The sequence below is a fragment of the Oncorhynchus masou genome, chromosome 30 (genome assembly GCF_036934945.1).
Source record: "Oncorhynchus masou masou isolate Uvic2021 chromosome 30, UVic_Omas_1.1, whole genome shotgun sequence".
Taxonomy (NCBI): domain Eukaryota; kingdom Metazoa; phylum Chordata; class Actinopteri; order Salmoniformes; family Salmonidae; genus Oncorhynchus; species Oncorhynchus masou.
The window spans coordinates 2,443,146-2,460,730 of NC_088241.1; the positions used below are offsets into that span (position 1 = coordinate 2,443,146).

Sequence of the window (17,585 nt, forward strand, 5' to 3'; positions counted from 1 at the left end):
ACAATACAGTGCCACTGACACGGCCTGCAACGGAAACATGCGGTCTCTCCTTCACTGCAGCCGAGGTGAGTAAAACATTTAAACGTGTTAACCCTCGCAAGGCTGCAGGCCCAGACGGCATCCCCAGCCGCACCCTCAGAGCATGCGCAGACCAGCTGGCTGGTGTGTTTACGGACATATTCAATCAATCCCTATACCAGTCTGCTGTTCCCACATGCTTCAAGAGGGCCACCATTGTTCCTGTTCCCAAGAAAGCTAAGGTAACTGAGCTAAACGACTACCGCCCCGTAGCACTCACTTCCGTCATCATGAAGTGCTTTGAGAGACTAGTCAAGGACCATATCACCTCCACCCTACCTGACACCCTAGACCCACTCCAATTTGCTTACCGCCCAAATAGGTCCACAGACGATTCAATCTCAACCACACTGCACACTGCCCTAACCCATCTGGACTAGAGGAATACCTATGTGAGAATGCTGTTCATCGACTACAGCTCGGCATTCAACACCATAGTACCCTCCAAGCTCGTCATCAAGCTCGAGACCCTGGGTCTCGACCCCGCCCTGTGCAACTGGGTACTGGACTTCCTGACGGGCCGCCCCCAGGTGGTGAGGGTAGGTAACAACATCTCCTCCCCGCTGATCCTCAACACTGGGGCCCCACAAGGGTGCGTTCTGAGCCCTCTCCTGTACTCCCTGTTCACCCACGACTGCTTGGCCACGCACGCCTCCAACTCAATCATCAAGTTTGCGGACGACACAACAGTGGTAGGCTTGATTACCAACAACGCCGAGACGGCCTACAGGGAGGAGGTGAGGGCCCTCGGAGTGTGGTGTCAGGAAAATAACCTCACACTCAACATCAACAAAACTAAGGAGATGATTGTGGACTTCAGGAAACAGCAGAGGGAACACCCCCCTATCCACATCGATGGAACAGTAGTGGAGAGAGTAGCAAGTTTTAAGTTCCTCGGCATACACATCACAGACAAACTGAATTGGTCCACTCACACAGACAGCATCGTGAAGAAGGCGCAGCAGCGCCTCTACAACCTCAGGAGGCTGAAGAATTTCGGCTTGTCACCAAAAGCACTCACAAACTTCTACAGATGCACAATCGAGAGCATCCTGGCGGGCTGTATCACCGCCTGGTACGGCAACTGCTCCGCCCTCAACCGTAAGGCTCTCCAGAGGGTAGTGAGGTCTGCACAACGCATCTCCGGGGGCAAACTACCTGCCCTCCAGGACACCTACACCACCCGATGTTACAGGAAGGCCATAAAGATCATCAAGGACATCAACCACCCGAGCCATTGCCTGTTCACCCCGCTATCATCCAGAAGGCGAGGTCAGTACAGGTGCGTCAAAGCTGGGACCGACAGACTGAAAAACAGCTTCTATCTCAAGGCCATCAGACTGTTAAAACAGCCACCACTAACATTGAGTGGCTGCTGCCAACACACTGACACTGACTCAACTCCAGCCACTTTAATAATGGGAATTGATGGGAAATGATGTAAATATATCACTAGCCACTTTAAACAATGCTACCTTATATAATGTTTCTTACCCTACATTATTCATCTCATATGCATACGTATATACTGTACTCTATATCATCGACTGCATCCTTAGGTAATACATGTATCACTAGCCACTTTAACTATGCCACTTTGTTTACATACTCATCTCATATGTATATACTGTACTCGATACTATCTACTGTATCTTGCCTATGCTGCTCTGTACCATCACTCATTCATATATCCTTATGTACATATTCTTTATCCCCTTACACTGTGTATAAGACAGTAGTTTAGGAATTGTTAGTTAGATTACTTGTTGGTTATTACTGCATTGTCGAAACTAGTAGCACAAGCATTTCGCTACACTCGCATTAACATCTGCTGACCATGTGTATGTGACAAATAAAATTTGATTTGATTTGATTTGACATACAGGTACTGCTACTACGTATATGACATTAGTAACAGACACCTACAACCCAGTGACAGGTACTGCTACTACGTATATGACATTAGTAACAGACACCTACAGTCCATTGACAGGTACTGCTACTACGTATATGACATTAGTAACAGACACCTACAACCCAGTGACAGGTACTGCTACTACGTATATGACATTAGTAACAGACACCTACAGTCCAGTGACAGGTACTGCTACTACGTATATGACATTAGTAACAGACACCTACAGTCCAGTGACAGGTACTGCTGCTACGTATATGACATTAGTAACAGACACCTACAGCCCACATACAGATACTGCTACTACGTATATGACATTAGTAACAGACACCTACAGCCCAGTGACAGGTACTGCTACTACGTATATGACATTAGTAACAGACACCTACAACCCAGTGACAGGTACTGCTGCTACGTATATGACATTAGTAACAGACACCTACAACCCAGTGACAGGTACTGCTGCTACATATATGACATTAGTAACAGACACCTACAACCCAGTGACAGGTACTGCTACTACGTATATGACATTAGTAACAGACACCTACAGTCCATTGACAGGTACTGCTACTACGTATATGACATTAGTAACAGACACCTACAACCCAGTGACAGGTACTGCTACTACGTATATGACATTAGTAACAGACACCTACAGTCCAGTGACAGGTACTGCTACTACGTATATGACATTAGTAACAGACACCTACAGTCCAGTGACAGGTACTGCTGCTACGTATATGACATTAGTAACAGACACCTACAGCCCACATACAGATACTGCTACTACGTATATGACATTAGTAACAGACACCTACAGCCCAGTGACAGGTACTGCTACTACGTATATGACATTAGTAACAGACACCTACAACCCAGTGACAGGTACTGCTGCTACGTATATGACATTAGTAACAGACACCTACAGCCCACATACAGATACTGCTACTACGTATATGACATTAGTAACAGACACCTACAGCCCACATACAGATACTGCTACTACGTATATGACATTAGTAACAGACACCTACAGCCCACATACAGATACTGCTACTACGTATATGACATTAGTAACAGACACCTACAGCCCAGTGACAGGTACTGCTACTACGTATATGACATTAGTAACAGACACCTACAGCCCACATACAGATACTGCTACTACGTATATGACATTAGTAACAGACACCTACAGCCCACATACAGATACTGCTACTACGTATATGACATTAGTAACAGACACCTACAGCCCAGTGACAGGTACTGCTACTACGTATATGACATTAGTAACAGACACCTACAGCCCACATACAGGTACTGCTACTACGTATATGACATTAGTAACAGACACCTACAGCCCACATACAGGTACTGCTACTACGTATATGACATTAGTAACAGACACCTACATCACTAACAGGCTGCTCCAGTGTTCATGAGAGACAGACAGTGTTGATCTCTCCCTCCTTTCCTCTGATGCAGATGTCTTCACAGTCCCATTGAGAGGAGTCTACTACTTCAGATTCTCTAGCATAGACGCCTGCACATCGGCATATATGGGTGTATGTTTATTTAAGAATAAGTTGCATGAAATATTGTCAAATCAGTACAACAGCCAGGAAGGGCTTTATGTATCTAATGCAGTGACTCTGGAGGAGGGGCAGTTCATCTACATGTACCTTCCCTCAGGCTATGGTCTCTAGGAAGATTCAAATCAACGTTGCCCCTTCAGTGGCTTCCTGCTCTTCCCTATGTGAGGCCAGAGAGAACCAAAACAAAAGCTGTGATGAAATCAGATGCTAAATCTGAGTTCAAAGAGCCATGAATTTTCTCATAACGACCCGTCAATTTAACGTGATGTAATAACTACTGACCAGTGTCTTCTGTTCTATGTTCTAAATTTGACTTCATTTTCTAGATGACAACAAAAGTATGCAGGGTTCTTGAATGACCCAGTGATTCCTCTTCCTGTCTGATCCTCATTACTGATATGTGCTAGTACCTGAAACAGAACATCATCCACATAACACCTCAATGTAACTGTTGAATTGTTTATTCCTTTTTCTCATGACGTTTACACACATTCTGCCAGCATGGAAAAGTCTAAATGAGGGAGATGCTACAGTCTAAAGTCATTCAAGTGCTGTAAGGTATAAGACTGCATTTTACCACCAGATCATTCAGGACAGACAGAACAGAAAGCATGGTTGTTACAGCCAGACCTCCGAGCAACAGATTGGATTGGACTGGACTGGACTCTCTCTATATATATATCAGTGGAGGCTGCTGAGGGGAGGACGGCTCATAATAATGGCTGGAATGGAGTGGAATAAAACACATGAAAACCATGTTCTTGATACCATTCCATTCACTCCATTCCAGCCATTATTATTAGCTGTTCTCCCCTCAGCAGGCTCTATTGATATATATATACAGTACCAGTCAAAAGTCTGGACACACCTACTCAGTCAAGGGTTTTTCTTTATTTGTACTGTTTTCTACATTGTAGAATAATAGTGAAGACATCAAAACTATGAAATAACACATATGGAATCATGTAGTAACCAAAAAAGTGTTAAACAAATCAAAATATATTTTATATTTGAGATTCTTAAAAGTAGCCACCCTTTGCCTTGATGGCAGCTTTGCACACTCTTGGCATTCTCTCAACCAGCATCATGAGGTAGTCACCTGGAATGCATTTCAATTAACCTCTCTGGGCTAGTGGGCAGTATTTTTACGCCTGGATGAAAAGTGTGCCCAAAGTAAACTGCCTGTTACTCAGGCCCAAAAGCTAGGATATGCATATAATTGGATAGATTTGTATGGAAAACACTCAAAAGTTTCTAAAACTGTTAAAATAATGTCTGTGAGTATAACAGAACTGATATGGCAGGCAAAAACACGAGGACAAACCATCCCAAAAAAATTCAGCCCACCACTGATTCCAATGGCTGTCATGTTTAATATGAAGGGAAAACCTCCCAGATTGCAGTTCCTTGGGCATCCACTAGATGTCAACAGTCTTTAGAAAGAGTGTCAGGCTTGTTTTTGGAAAAATTTGCTTGAATTTGTAGCTTTTCTAAGTGGCTCCCATTTTCGCTGTAGTGTTTTCATGTGCGTGGATGAGAGCGTGTACTTTGTTGTTTATCTCCGGTAAAGACAATAATGATTCTCCATTTTAAATTTGATCATGTATGTACGTATTATCGTACCTGAGGTTTGATTATAAACGTTGTTTGGCTTGTTTGGAGAAGTTTTTTGGCAACGTTTGGGATTCATTTTGTATGCATTTTGAAGGAGGGAAACCAGTGGATTATTGAATGAAGCGTGCCAGCTAAACTGAGTTTTTGGAGATATAAAGAAGGACTTTATCGAACAAAAGGACCATTTGTGATGTAGCTGGGACCTTTTGGAGTGCCAGCAGAAGAATATCTTCAAAAGGTAAGGCATTTATTTTATTGCTATTTCTGACTTTCGTGGCGCCCCTGCCTGGTTGGAAAATGTTTTTAATTATTTTGTGTGCGGGTCGCTGTCCTCAGATAATCGCATGGTGTGCTTTCGCCGTAAAGCCTTTTTGAAATCTGACACAGCAGCTGGATTAACAATATGTTAAGCTTTTTTCTGATATATGACACGTGTATTTTCATGAATGTTGAATATTACTATTTCTATAATTTGAATTTCGCACTCCTGTTGTCGAGGTGGGTCGCTAGCGCCACGTCTAGCCCAAAGAGGTTTTAACAGGTGTGCCTTGTTAAAGGTTAATTTGTGGAATTAATTTCCTTCTTAATGTGTTTGAGCCAATCAGTTGTGCTGTCACAAGGTAGGGGTGGTATACAGAAGATAGTCCTTTTTGGTAAAAGACCAAGTCCATATTATGGCAAGAACAGCTCAAATAAGCAAAGAGAAACGACAGTCCATCATTACTTTAAGACATGGCTCTCATGAGGACCGCAACAGGAAAGGAAGACCCAGAGTTACTTCTGCTGCAGAGGATATGTTCATTAGAGTTAACTGCACATCAGACTGCAGCCCAAATATATGCCTCACAGAGCTCAAGTAACAGACACCTCAACATCAACTGTTCAGAGTTTGCGTGAATCAGGCCTTCGTGATCGAATTGCTGCAAATAAACCATTACTGAAGGACACCAATAAGAATAAGGGACTTGCTTGGGCCAAGAAACATAAGCAATGGACATTAGACTGGTGGAAATCTGTCCTTTGGTCTGATTAGTCAAAATTTGAGATTTTTGGTTCCAACTGCAGTGTCTTTGTGAGAAGCAGAGTTGGTAAACGGATGATCTCTGCATGTGTTGGTCCCAACGTGAAGCATGGAAGAGGAGGTGTGATGGTGTGATTGTGCTTTGCTGGTGACACTGTCTGTGATTTATTTAGAATTCAAGGCACACTTAACCAACATGGCTACCACAGCATTCTGCAGCGATACACCACCCCATCTGGTTTAGTGGGACTATCATTTGTTTTTTAACAGGACAATAACTCAACACACTTCCAGACTGTAAGAGGGCTATTTGATCAAGAATGATGGACTGCTGCATCAGATGACCTGGCCTCCACAAATATATTTGTTAAACACTTTTTTGGTTACTACATGATTCCAAATGTGTTATTTCATAGTTTTGATGTCTTCACTAATATTAGAAAATAGAAAATAGTAAAAATAAACTGTTGACATGCACTGTATATTCAGTGCCTTGCGAAAGTATTCGGCCCCCTTGAACTTTGCGACCTTTTGCCACATTTCAGGCTTCAAACATAAAGATATAAAACTATATTTTTTGTGAAGAATCAACAACAAGTGGGACACAATCATGAAGTGGAACGACATTTATTGGATATTTCAAACTTTTTTAACAAATCAAAAACTGAAAAATTGGGTGTGCAAAATTATTCAGCCCCCTTAACTTAATACTTTGTAGCGCCACCTTTTGCTGCGATTACAGCTGTAAGTCGCTTGGGGTATGTCTCTATCAGTTTTGCACATCGAGAGACTGAATTTGTTTCCCATTCCTCCTTGCAAAACAGCTCGAGCTCAGTGAGGTTGGATGGAGAGCATTTGTGAACAGCAGTTTTCAGTTCTTTCCACACAGATTCTCGATTGGATTCAGGTCTGAACATTGACTTGGCCATTCTAACACCTGGATATGTTTATTTTTGAACCATTCCATTGTAGATTTTGCTTTATGTTTTGGATCATTGTCTTGTTGGAAGACAAATCTCCGTCCCAGTCTCAGGTCTTTTGCAGACTCCATCAGGTTTTCTTCCAGAATGGTCCTGTATTTGGCTCCATCCATCTTCCCATCAATTTTAACCATCTTCCCTGTCCATGCTGAAGAAAAGCAGGCCCAAACCAGGATGCTGCCAGCACCATGTTTGACAGTGGGGATGGTGTGTTCAGGGTGATGAGCTGTGTTGCTTTTACGCCAAACATAACGTTTTGCATTTTTGCCAAAAAGTTCCATTTTGGATTCATCTGACCAGAGCACCTTCTTCCACATGTTTGGTGTGTCTCCCAGGTGGCTTGTGGCAAACTTTAAATGACACTTTTTATGGATATCTTTAAGAAATGGCTTTCTTCTTGCCACTCTTCCATAAAGGCCAGATTTGTGCAATATACGACTGATTGTTGTCCTATGGACAGAGTCTCCCACCTCAGCTGTAGATCTCTGCAGTTCATCCAGAGTGATCATGGGCCTCTTGGCTGCATCTCTGATCAGTCTTCTCCTTGTATGAGCTGAAAGTTTAGAGGGACGGCCAGGTCTTGGTAGATTTGCAGTGGTCTGATACTCCTTCCATTTCAATATTATCGCTTGCACAGTGCTCCTTGGGATGTTTAAAGCTTGGGAAATCTTTTTGTATCCAAATCCGGCTTTAAACTTCTTCACAACAGTATCTCGGACCTGCCTGGTGTGTTCCTTGTTCTTCATGATGCTCTCTGCGCTTTTAATGGACCTCTGAGACTATCAGAGTGCAGGTGCATTTATACAGAGACTTGATTACACACAGGTGGATTGTATTTATCATCATTAGTCATTTAGGTCAACATTGAATCATTCAGAGATCCTCACTGAACTTCTGGAGAGAGTTTGCTGCACTGAAAGTAAAGGGGCTGAATAATTTTGCACGCCCAATTTTTCAGTTTTTGATTTGTTAAAAAAGTTTGAAATATCCAATAAATGTCGTTCCACTTCATGATTGTGTCCCACTTGTTGTTGATTCTTCACAAAAAAATACAGTTTTATATCTTTATGTTTGAAGCTTGAAATGTGGCAAAAGGTCGCAAAGTTCAAGGGGGCCGAATACTTTCGCAAGGCACTGTATATATCTCCCTCTCTCTCACACACACACGTACACACATGCATTCAAGGAAAAATCCACACTCTCACACACACACACACATGCATTCAAGGAAAAATCCACACTCTCACACACACATTCAATATACTGTATGAATACTGACAGTCTGAGCCTCAACCCTGTAAGATCTATCTTTTTAGTAATAATCTGTTGAGTAAAAATGTATTATTGCCAGTCATAATAATCATAAAAGCTATGAATAAAAAGCTATAAAACAGTATAAATATTCAGCCAGCTCAGATGAGAATGATAAAAGTATTATAATTTTAATTCAGGTGAACACACACACATCCTAAATCTTCCCATTGACATCAACGCATGATTTACAAAAAATCCTTTCTATCCATAATGTGTAAATCCCATTCATCTCTATTTTGTCTCAAAATATAGAATATATATGTATACCCTCTTGATTTGTAATACATGTTTGAAGTTTATGTGAGAATATTCCACAATGTGAGCATTTTGGTTTGGTTTCAAACAATAAGGTCTATGTGAAGTGCAGGTAGCATGAGTCCTAACAGATAACGTCCACTCATGAGTCATTTAACAGTTAACAGTTAACGTCCCACTCATGAGTCATTTAACAGTTAACAGTTAACGTCCCACTCATGAGTCATTTAACAGTTAACAGTTAACGTCCCACTCATGAGTCATTTAACAGTTAACAGTTAACGTCCACTCATGAATCATTTAACATGTAACATCCCACTCATGAGTCATTTAACAGTTAACGTCCCACTCATGAGTCATTTAACAGTTAACGTCCCACTCATGAGTCATTTAACAGTTAACGGCCCACTCATGAGTCATTTAACAGTTAACGTCCCACTCATGAGTCATTTAACAGTTAACGGCCCACTCATGAGTCATTTAACAGTTAACGTCCCACTCATGAGTCATTTAACAGTTAACGGCCCACTCATGAGTCATTTAACAGTTAACGTCCCACTCATGAGTCATTTAACAGTTAACGTCCCACTCATGAGTCATTTAACAGTTAACGTCCCACTCATGAGTCATTTAACAGTTAACGCCCCACTCATGAGTCATTTAACAGTTAACGCCCCACTCATGAGTCATTTAACAGTTAACGCCCCACTCATGAGTCATTTAACAGTTAACGTCCCACTCATGAGTCATTTAACAGTTAACGTCCCACTCATGAGTCATTTAACAGTTAACGTCCCACTCATGAGTCCTTGTCAGATGCAACACAGCAACAGTTGGAATCACAGAATACACGTATCCTGATGTAACCTGCAGAACGCTTTATAATCCCCTGGATTCCGGGACATTGACATTCTTCTATTCTGCATAATGTACATCATCAACAGTTGCAGACATTACACATGAAACCTAAACATAAACAAGTAAACATCAAGTTGATGAAGGGTCTTTCCATATCATTCCACTCCATACTTCTTCAGTTACCTAAATTGGTGGCGCGTGATTGGATGGTAACCCTTCTGTGCGGTGGCTCCTCTGTGCTCCGATTGGCCACCAGCTCCTGCAGCTGCAGTGCACCTCCACCAATGAAACAAAAGGCCGGGCACACAGGGGCAGAGCAATCCACATGCCCCTCCCACAGGGTGCGCAGCGAGTGGGCGTCGTAGAACGTGACCCGCCCCTTTTCGAAGTCCAGACAAACCCCCAGGCGCGGGGGCAGGGGGGCAGTAGGGGGGCCATGGTTGTTCCCATGGGTACTGTGGTGTAAGTTTGCTGTCCCCTGGGGTAAGAGGACCTTGCCCATGCCCATGGTGAGGAAGCAGAAGGGAGGGGAGGAGTCTGGGGAATCCTCAGCCCCACTGTCATGGCCACTGTCTGGGTCATAGCTGGAGAGATGGAAGGGGGAGAGAGAGGAGGGGAACAGGAAGAGAGAAGGGGGGATGGGGAGTGAGGAAGAGGGAGGACGGGGGGAGACTGAGTTTACTTGGTTAGTTTTAGTGTCACTGGAGCCATTTCTACCTCCCTCTGTCCCCCTACCTCTACCTCCCTCTGCCCCCTCCCTCTACCTCCCTCTGTCCCCCTACCTCTACCTCCCTCTGACCCCCTACATCTACCTCCCTCTGTCTCCCTACCTCTAACTCCATCTGTCCCCCTACCTCTACCTCCCTCTGTCCCCCTACCTCTACCTCCCTCTGTCCCCTACCTCTACCTCCCTCTGTCCCCCTACCTCTACCTCCCTCTGTCCCCCTACCTCTACCTCCCTCTGTCCCCCTACCTCTACCTCCCTCTGTCCCCCTACCTCTATCTCCCTCTGTCCCCTTACCTCTACCTCCCTCTGTCCCCCTACCTCTAACTCCCTCTGCCCCCTACCTCTACCTCCCTCTGTCCCCCTACCTCTACCTCCCTCTGTCCCCCTACATCTACCTCCCTCTGCCCCCTACCTCTATCTCCCTCTGTCCCCCTACCTCTACCCCCTCTGTCCCCCTATCTCTACCTCCCTCTGTCCCCCTACCTCTACCTCCCTCTGTCCCCCTACCTCTACCTCCCTCTGTCCCCCTACCTCTACCTCCCTCTGTCCCCCTACCTCTACCTCCCTCTGTCCCCCTACCTCTACCACCCTGTGTCCCCCTACCTCTACCTCCCTCTGTCCCCCTTACCTCTACCTACCTCTGTCCCCCTACCTCTACCTCCCTCTGTCCCCCTACCTCTACCTCCCACTGTCCCCCTCCCTCTCCATCCCTCCCTCTACCTCCCTCTGTCCCCCTCCCTCTGTCCCCCCTACCTCTACCTCCCTCTGTCCCCCATCCCTCTCCATCCCTCCCTCTACCTCCCTCTGTCCCCCCTCCCTCTCCATCCCTCCCTCTACCTCCCTCTGTCCCCCCTCCCTCTCCATCCCTCCCTCTACCTCCCTTGTCCCCCCTCCCTCTCCATCCCTCCTTCTACCTCGCTCTCCATCCCTCCCTCTACCTCCCTCTGTCCCCCTCCCTCTCCATCCCTCCCTCTACCTCCCTCTGTCCCCCTCCCTCTCCATCCCTCCCTCTGTGTCCCCCCTCTCTCTCCATCACTCCCTCTACCTGCCTCTCCATCCCTCCCTCTACCTCCCTCTCTCCTCTCTCACCGGGGGCTGGCCATGTCCTGGGGAAGGTGGAACCACTCCTGGAGCTTGGCCTCCTGTCCAACTCCCACCTGAGGAACGCAGATAGAAAAATGACAAATTAAATTGAGTGAATTACACACACCCACGCATGTATGCACACACACACACACACACACACACACATACACACACACACACACTCAAAATCTTTATTTCTCACCTTGACCAGGTAGGAGCCGGGCTCCACCGAGCATGCCCAGTAGTGCCTTCCCTGGGTGATGGCCAGGTCGCCTATGAGGAGGTCAGAGGTCAGGTGACAGGAAGTGAGGGAGCGGTCAGCGGCCTGCAGAAGGGAGAGGCCGGGCACGCTGCGGGCATACGTCTGTCCTTTACCCAGAGCCAGTCGGTCGGCATGCAAACCCCAGCGAGAGTCCAGAGAGAAAGACAACACTGACGGAGGAGGGAGATGGGGAGGAGGGGGAGAGGAGGAGGAGAGGAGGAGAGGGGGAGGAGGAGGAGGGGGAGGAGGAGGAGGAGGAGAGGGGGAGGAGGAAGAGAGGGAGAGGAGAGGGAGAGTAGGAGGAGGAGAGGGGGAGGAGAGGGAGGGAGGGAGAGGAGAGTGAGAGTAGGAGGAGGAGAGGGGGAGGAGGGAGGGGAGGAGGAGGAGGAGGAGGAGGAGAGGGAGGAGGAGGAGGGAGGGGGGGAGGAGGGAGAGGGGAGGAGGAGGGAGGGGGAGGGGGAGGAGAGGGGGAGGGGAGGAGGAGGAGGAGGAGGAGGAGAAGAGGAGGAGGGAGAGGGGGGGGAGGAGGAGGAGTGGGAGAGAAGAGGGGGAGGAGAGGGAGGAGGAGGAGAGGAGAGGGAGGAGGAGAGGGAGAGGGGGAGGAGGAGAGGGAGAGGAGGGGAGGAGGAGAGGGGGAGGAAGAAGGGGGACAGTGAGAGGAAGAGGAGGGAGAAGGAGAGGAGGAGGAGAGGGGGAGGAGAGGAGGACAAGGAGAGGGAGAAGGAGAGGAAGAAGGAGGAGGAGAGGGTGAGGGGGAGGGAGAAGGAGAGGAAGAGGGGAGGGGAGGAAGAGGAGGGACAGTGAGAGGAGGAGGAGGGAGAAGAGGATATAGAGGAAAGGTAGGGGAAGAGGAAGAGGAGGGAGAGGGGGAGGAAGGGGAAGGGTTTGATATAGCATCAGGGAGAGGAGCAGAGGAGCAACCTGCTTACATCTACAGGAAACTGATGTATTCTGGAGGAATAAATACACCCCAGGAAAGAGAGGGAATGAGGAGAGCAGGAAATAAGAGAGAGAGTTCTAAAGAGGGAGAGAAACCGAGACCAATACAGGTACGACTGCTGATCACCGATCAGGTTTTGAGAAATTAATAAACTAGTCTCCTTTAGTAAGCCACATGAACACTTAATAACACAGGAGACTGGGGGAGTGTTTATACAGTATGGACAGTGTGAGGACAGAGAGGGAGAGATGTTGATGAAGAGAGAGGGAGAGAGCGGTAGGAGAAGTACAGAGAGTGAGAGATGTCGATAAAGAGAGGGAGAGAGGAAGGAGAAGGACAGAGAGTGAGAGATGTTGATAAAGAGAGAGAGAGAAGTAGGAGAAGGACAGAGAGGGAGAGATGTTGATAAAGAGAGAGAGAGAGAGGTAGGAGAAGGAAAAAGAGAGGGAGAGATGTTGATAAAGAGAGAGAGAGGTAGGAGAAGGAAGAGAGAGGGAGAGATGTTGATAAAGACAGAGAGAGAAGTAGGAGAAGGACAGAGAGGGAGAGATGTTGATAGAGAGAGGTAGGAGAAGGACAGAGAGGGAGAGATGTTGATAAAGAGAGAGAGAGGGGTAGGAGAAGGCTAGAGAGGGAGAGATGTTGATAAAGAGAGAGAGAGAGAGAGGTAGGAGAAGGCAAGAGAGGGAGAGATGTTGATAAAGAGAGAGAGAGAGGTAGGAGAAGGACAGAGAGGGAGAGATGTTGATAAAAAGAGGTAGGAGAAGGACAGAGAGGGAAAGATGTTGATAGAGAGAGGTAGGAGAAGGACAGAGAGGGAGAGATGTTGATAAAGAGAGAGAGAGAGGTAGAAGGACAGAGAGGGAGAGATGTTGATAAAGAGAGAGAGTGAGGTAGAAGGACAGAGAGGGAGAGATGTTGATAAAGAGAGAGAGATAGGTAGGAGAAGGACAGAGAGGGATAGATGTTGATAAAGAGAGAGGGATAGGTAGGAGAAGGACAGAGAGGGAGAGATGTTGATAGAGAGAGGTAGGAGAAAGATAGAGAAGGAGAGATGTTGATAAAGAGAGAGAGAGGTAGGAGAAGGCTAGAGAGGGAGAGATGTTGATAAAGAGAGAGAGAGAGGTAGGAGAAGGCAAGAGAGGGAGAGATGTTGATAAAGAGAGAGATAGAGAGGTAGGAGAAGGACAGAGAGGGAGAGATGTTGATAAAGAGAGGTAGGAGAAGGACAGAGAGGGAGAGATGTTGATAAAGAGAGAGAGAGAGGTAGGAGAAGGGCAGAGAGGGAGAGATGTTGATAAAGAGAGAGAGACAGATAGGAGAAGGACAGAGAGGGAGAGATGTTGATAAAGAGAGGTAGGAGAAGGACAGAGAGGGAGAGATGTTGAAAAAGAGAGAGAGATAGGTAGGAGAAGGACAGAGAGGGAGAGATGTTGATAAAGAGAGAGAGAGAGAGAGAGAGAGAGGTAGGAGAAGGACAGAGAGGGAGAGATGTTGATAAAGAAAGAGAGGTAGGAGGAGAGAGGGCGAGATGTTGATAAAGAGAGAGAGAGAGGAAGGAGAAGGACAGAGAGGGAGAGATGTCGAAAAATAGAGAGAGAGAGGTAGGAGAAGGACAGAGAGGGAGAGATGTTGATAAAGAGAGAGAGAGAGGTAGGAGAAGGACAGAGAGGGAGAGATGTTGATAAAGAGAGGTAGGAGAAGGACAGAGAGGGAGAGATGTTGATAAAGAGAGGTAGGAGAAGGACAGAGAGGGAGAGATGTTGATAGAGAGAGGTAGGAGAAGGACAGAGAGGGAGAGATGTTGATAAAGAGAGAGAGAGAGGTAGGAGAAGGACAGAGAGGTAGAGATGTTGATAAAGAGAGAGAGAGAGAGAGGTAGGAGAAGGACAGAGAGGGAGAGATGTTGATAAAGAGAGAGAGAGAGGTAGGAGAAGGCTAGAGAGGGAGAGATGTTGATAAAGAGAGGTAGGAGAAGGACAGAGAGGGAGAGATGTTGATAAAGAGAGGTAGGAGAAGGACAGAGAGGGAGAGATGTTGATAGAGAGAGGTAGGAGAAGGACAGAGAGGGAGAGATGTTGATAAAGAGAGAGAGAGAGAGGTAGGAGAAAGACAGAGAGGGAGAGATGTTGATAAAGAGAGAGAGAGAGGTAGGAGAAGGACAGAGAGGGAGAGATGTTGATAAAGAGAGAGAGAGAGGTAGGAGAAGGCTAGAGAGGGAGAGATGTTGATAAAGAGAGAGAGAGAGAGAGAGAGGTAGGAGAAGGCTAGAGAGGGAGAGATGTTGATAGAGAGAGAGAGAGGTAGGAGAAGGACAAAGAGGGAGAGATGTTGATAAAGAGAGAGAGAGAGGTAGAAGAAGGACAGAGAGGGAGAGATGTCGATAAAGAGAGAGAGAGAGGTAGGAGAAGGACAGAGAGGGAGAGATGTCGATAAAGAGAGAGAGATAGGTAGGAGAAAGACAGAGAGGGAGAGATGTCGATAAAGAGAGAGAGAGAGAGAGGTAGGAGATAGACAGAGAGGGAGAGATGTCGATAAAGAGAGAGAGAGAGAGGTAGGAGAAGGACAGAGAGGGAGAGATGTCGATAAAGAGAGAGAGAGAGGTAGGAGAATTACAGAGAGGGAGAGATGTCGATAAGGAGAGAGAGAGAGAGGTAGGAGAGGGACAGAGAGGGAGAGATGTCGATAAAGAGAGAGAGAGAGAGAGGTAGGAGAAGGACAGAGGGGGAGAGGTGTCGATAAAGAGAGAGAGAGAGGTAGGAGAAAGACAGAGAGGGAGAGATGTCGATAAAAGAGAGAGAGAGAGGTAGGAGAAGGACAGAGAGGGAGAGATGTCGATAAAGAGAGAGAGAGAGGTAGGAGAAGGACAGAGAGGGAGAGATGTTGATAAAGAGAGAGAGAGAGGTAGGAGAAGGACAGAGAGGGAGAGATGTTGATAAAAAGAGGTAGGAGAAGGACAGAGAGGGAGAGATGTTGATAGAGAGAGGTAGGAGAAGGACAGAGAGGGAGAAATGTTGATAGAGAGAGGTAGGAGAAGGACAGAGGGAGAGATGTTGATAGAGAGAGAGAGAGGTAGGAGAAGGACAGTGAGGGAGAGATGTTGATATAGAGAGAGAGAGAGAGGTAGAAGGACAGAGAGGGAGAGATGTTGATAAAGAGAGAGAGAGAGAGAGAGAGAGAGAGAGAGAGAGAGAGAGAGAGAGAGGAGAAGGCTAGAGAGGGAGAGATGTTGATAAAGAGAGAGAGAGGTAGGAGAAGGACAGAGAGGGGGAGATGTTGATAAAGATAGAGAGAGAGGTAGGAGAAGGACAGAGAGGGAGAGATGTTGATAAAGAGAGAGAGATGTTGATAAAAGAGAGAGAGAGGTAGGCGAAGGACAGAGAGGGAGAGGTGTTGATAAAGAGAGAGAGAGAGGTAGGAGAAGGCTAGAGAGGGAGAGATGTTGATAAAGAGAGAGAGAGAGAGAGAGAGAGAGGTAGGAGAAGGCTAGAGAGGGAGAGATGTTGATAGAGAGAGAGAGAGGTAGGAGAAGGACAAAGAGGGAGAGATGTTGATAAAGAGAGAGAGAGAGGTAGAAGAAGGACAGAGAGGGAGAGATGTCGATAAAGAGAGAGAGAGAGGTAGGAGAAGGACAGAGAGGGAGAGATGTCGATAAAGAGAGAGAGATAGGTAGGAGAAAGACAGAGGGAGAGATGTCGATAAAGAGAGAGAGAGAGGTAGGAGATAGACAGAGAGGGAGAGATGTCGATAAAGAGAGAGAGAGAGTGGTAGGAGAAGGACAGAGAGGGAGAGATGTCGATAAAGAGAGAGAGAGAGGTAGGAGAAGGACAGAGAGGGAGAGATGTCGATAAAGAGAGAGAGAGAGAGAGGTAGGAGAGGGACAGAGGGAGAGATGTCGATAAAGAGAGAGAGAGAGAGAGGTAGGAGAAGGACAGAGAGGGGGAGGTGTCGATAAAAGAGAGAGAGAGAGGTAGGAGAAAGACAGAGAGGGAGAGATGTCGATAAAGAGAGAGAGAGAGAGAGGTAGGAGAAGGACAGAGAGGGAGAGATGTCGATAAAGAGAGAGAGAGAGAGGTAGGAGAAGGACAGAGAGGGAGAGATGTCGATAAAGAGAGAGAGAGAGAGGTAGGAGAAAGACAGAGAGGGAGAGGTGTCGATAAAGAGAGAGAGAGAGGTAGGAGAAAGACAGAGAGGGAGAGATGTCGATAAAGAGAGAGAGAGGTAGGAGAAAGACAGAGAGGGAGAGATGTCGATAAAGAGAGAGAGAGAGGTAGGAGAAAGACAGAGAGGGAGAGATGTCGATAAAGAGAGAGAGAGAGAGAGGTAGGAGAAGGACAGAGAGGGAGAGATGTTGATAAAGAGAGAGAGAGAGGTAGGAGAAGGACAGAGAGGGAGAGATGTTGATAAAAAGAGGTAGGAGAAGGACAGAGAGGGAGAGATGTTGATAGAGAGAGGTAGGAGAAGGACAGAGAGGGAGAAATGTTGATAGAGAGAGGTAGGAGAAGGACAGAGGGAGAGATGTTGATAGAGAGAGAGAGAGGTAGGAGAAGGACAGTGAGGGAGAGATGTTGATATAGAGAGAGAGAGAGAGGTAGAAGGACAGAGAGGGAGAGATGTTGATAAAGAGAGAGAGAGAGAGAGAGAGAGAGAGAGAGAGAGAGAGAGAGAAGGCTAGAGAGGGAGAGATGTTGATAAAAGAGAGAGAGGTAGGAGAAGGACAGAGAGGGGGAGATGTTGATAAAGATAGAGAGAGAGGTAGGAGAAGGACAGAGAGGGAGAGATGTTGATAAAGAGAGAGAGATGTTGATAAAGAGAGAGAGAGGTAGGCGAAGGACAGAGAGGGAGAGGTGTTGATAAAGAGAGAGAGAGAGGTAGGAGAAGGCTAGAGAGGGAGAGATGTTGATAAAGAGAGAGAGAGAGAGAGAGGTAGGAGAAGG

General features: G+C 46.4%; 1 protein-coding gene across 1 annotated transcript in view; it reads right to left on the minus strand.

The window, feature by feature from the left end:
- Window positions 1-9,466: 9,466 nt before the first annotated feature.
- The window catches only part of LOC135521784 (tripartite motif-containing protein 46-like), a 30,321-nt gene continuing 22,202 nt past the window's right edge, over window positions 9,467-17,585 (minus strand). Inside the window, exons 10-12 of the mRNA XM_064947513.1 lie at window positions 11,649-11,878; window positions 11,450-11,517; window positions 9,467-10,217 (exon numbers count right to left, since the gene is read on the minus strand). Of these exons, the coding sequence (XP_064803585.1) occupies window positions 9,809-10,217; window positions 11,450-11,517; window positions 11,649-11,878 (707 nt within the window). The 3' untranslated portion in view covers window positions 9,467-9,808. The remainder of the gene's footprint in view (window positions 10,218-11,449; window positions 11,518-11,648; window positions 11,879-17,585) is intronic.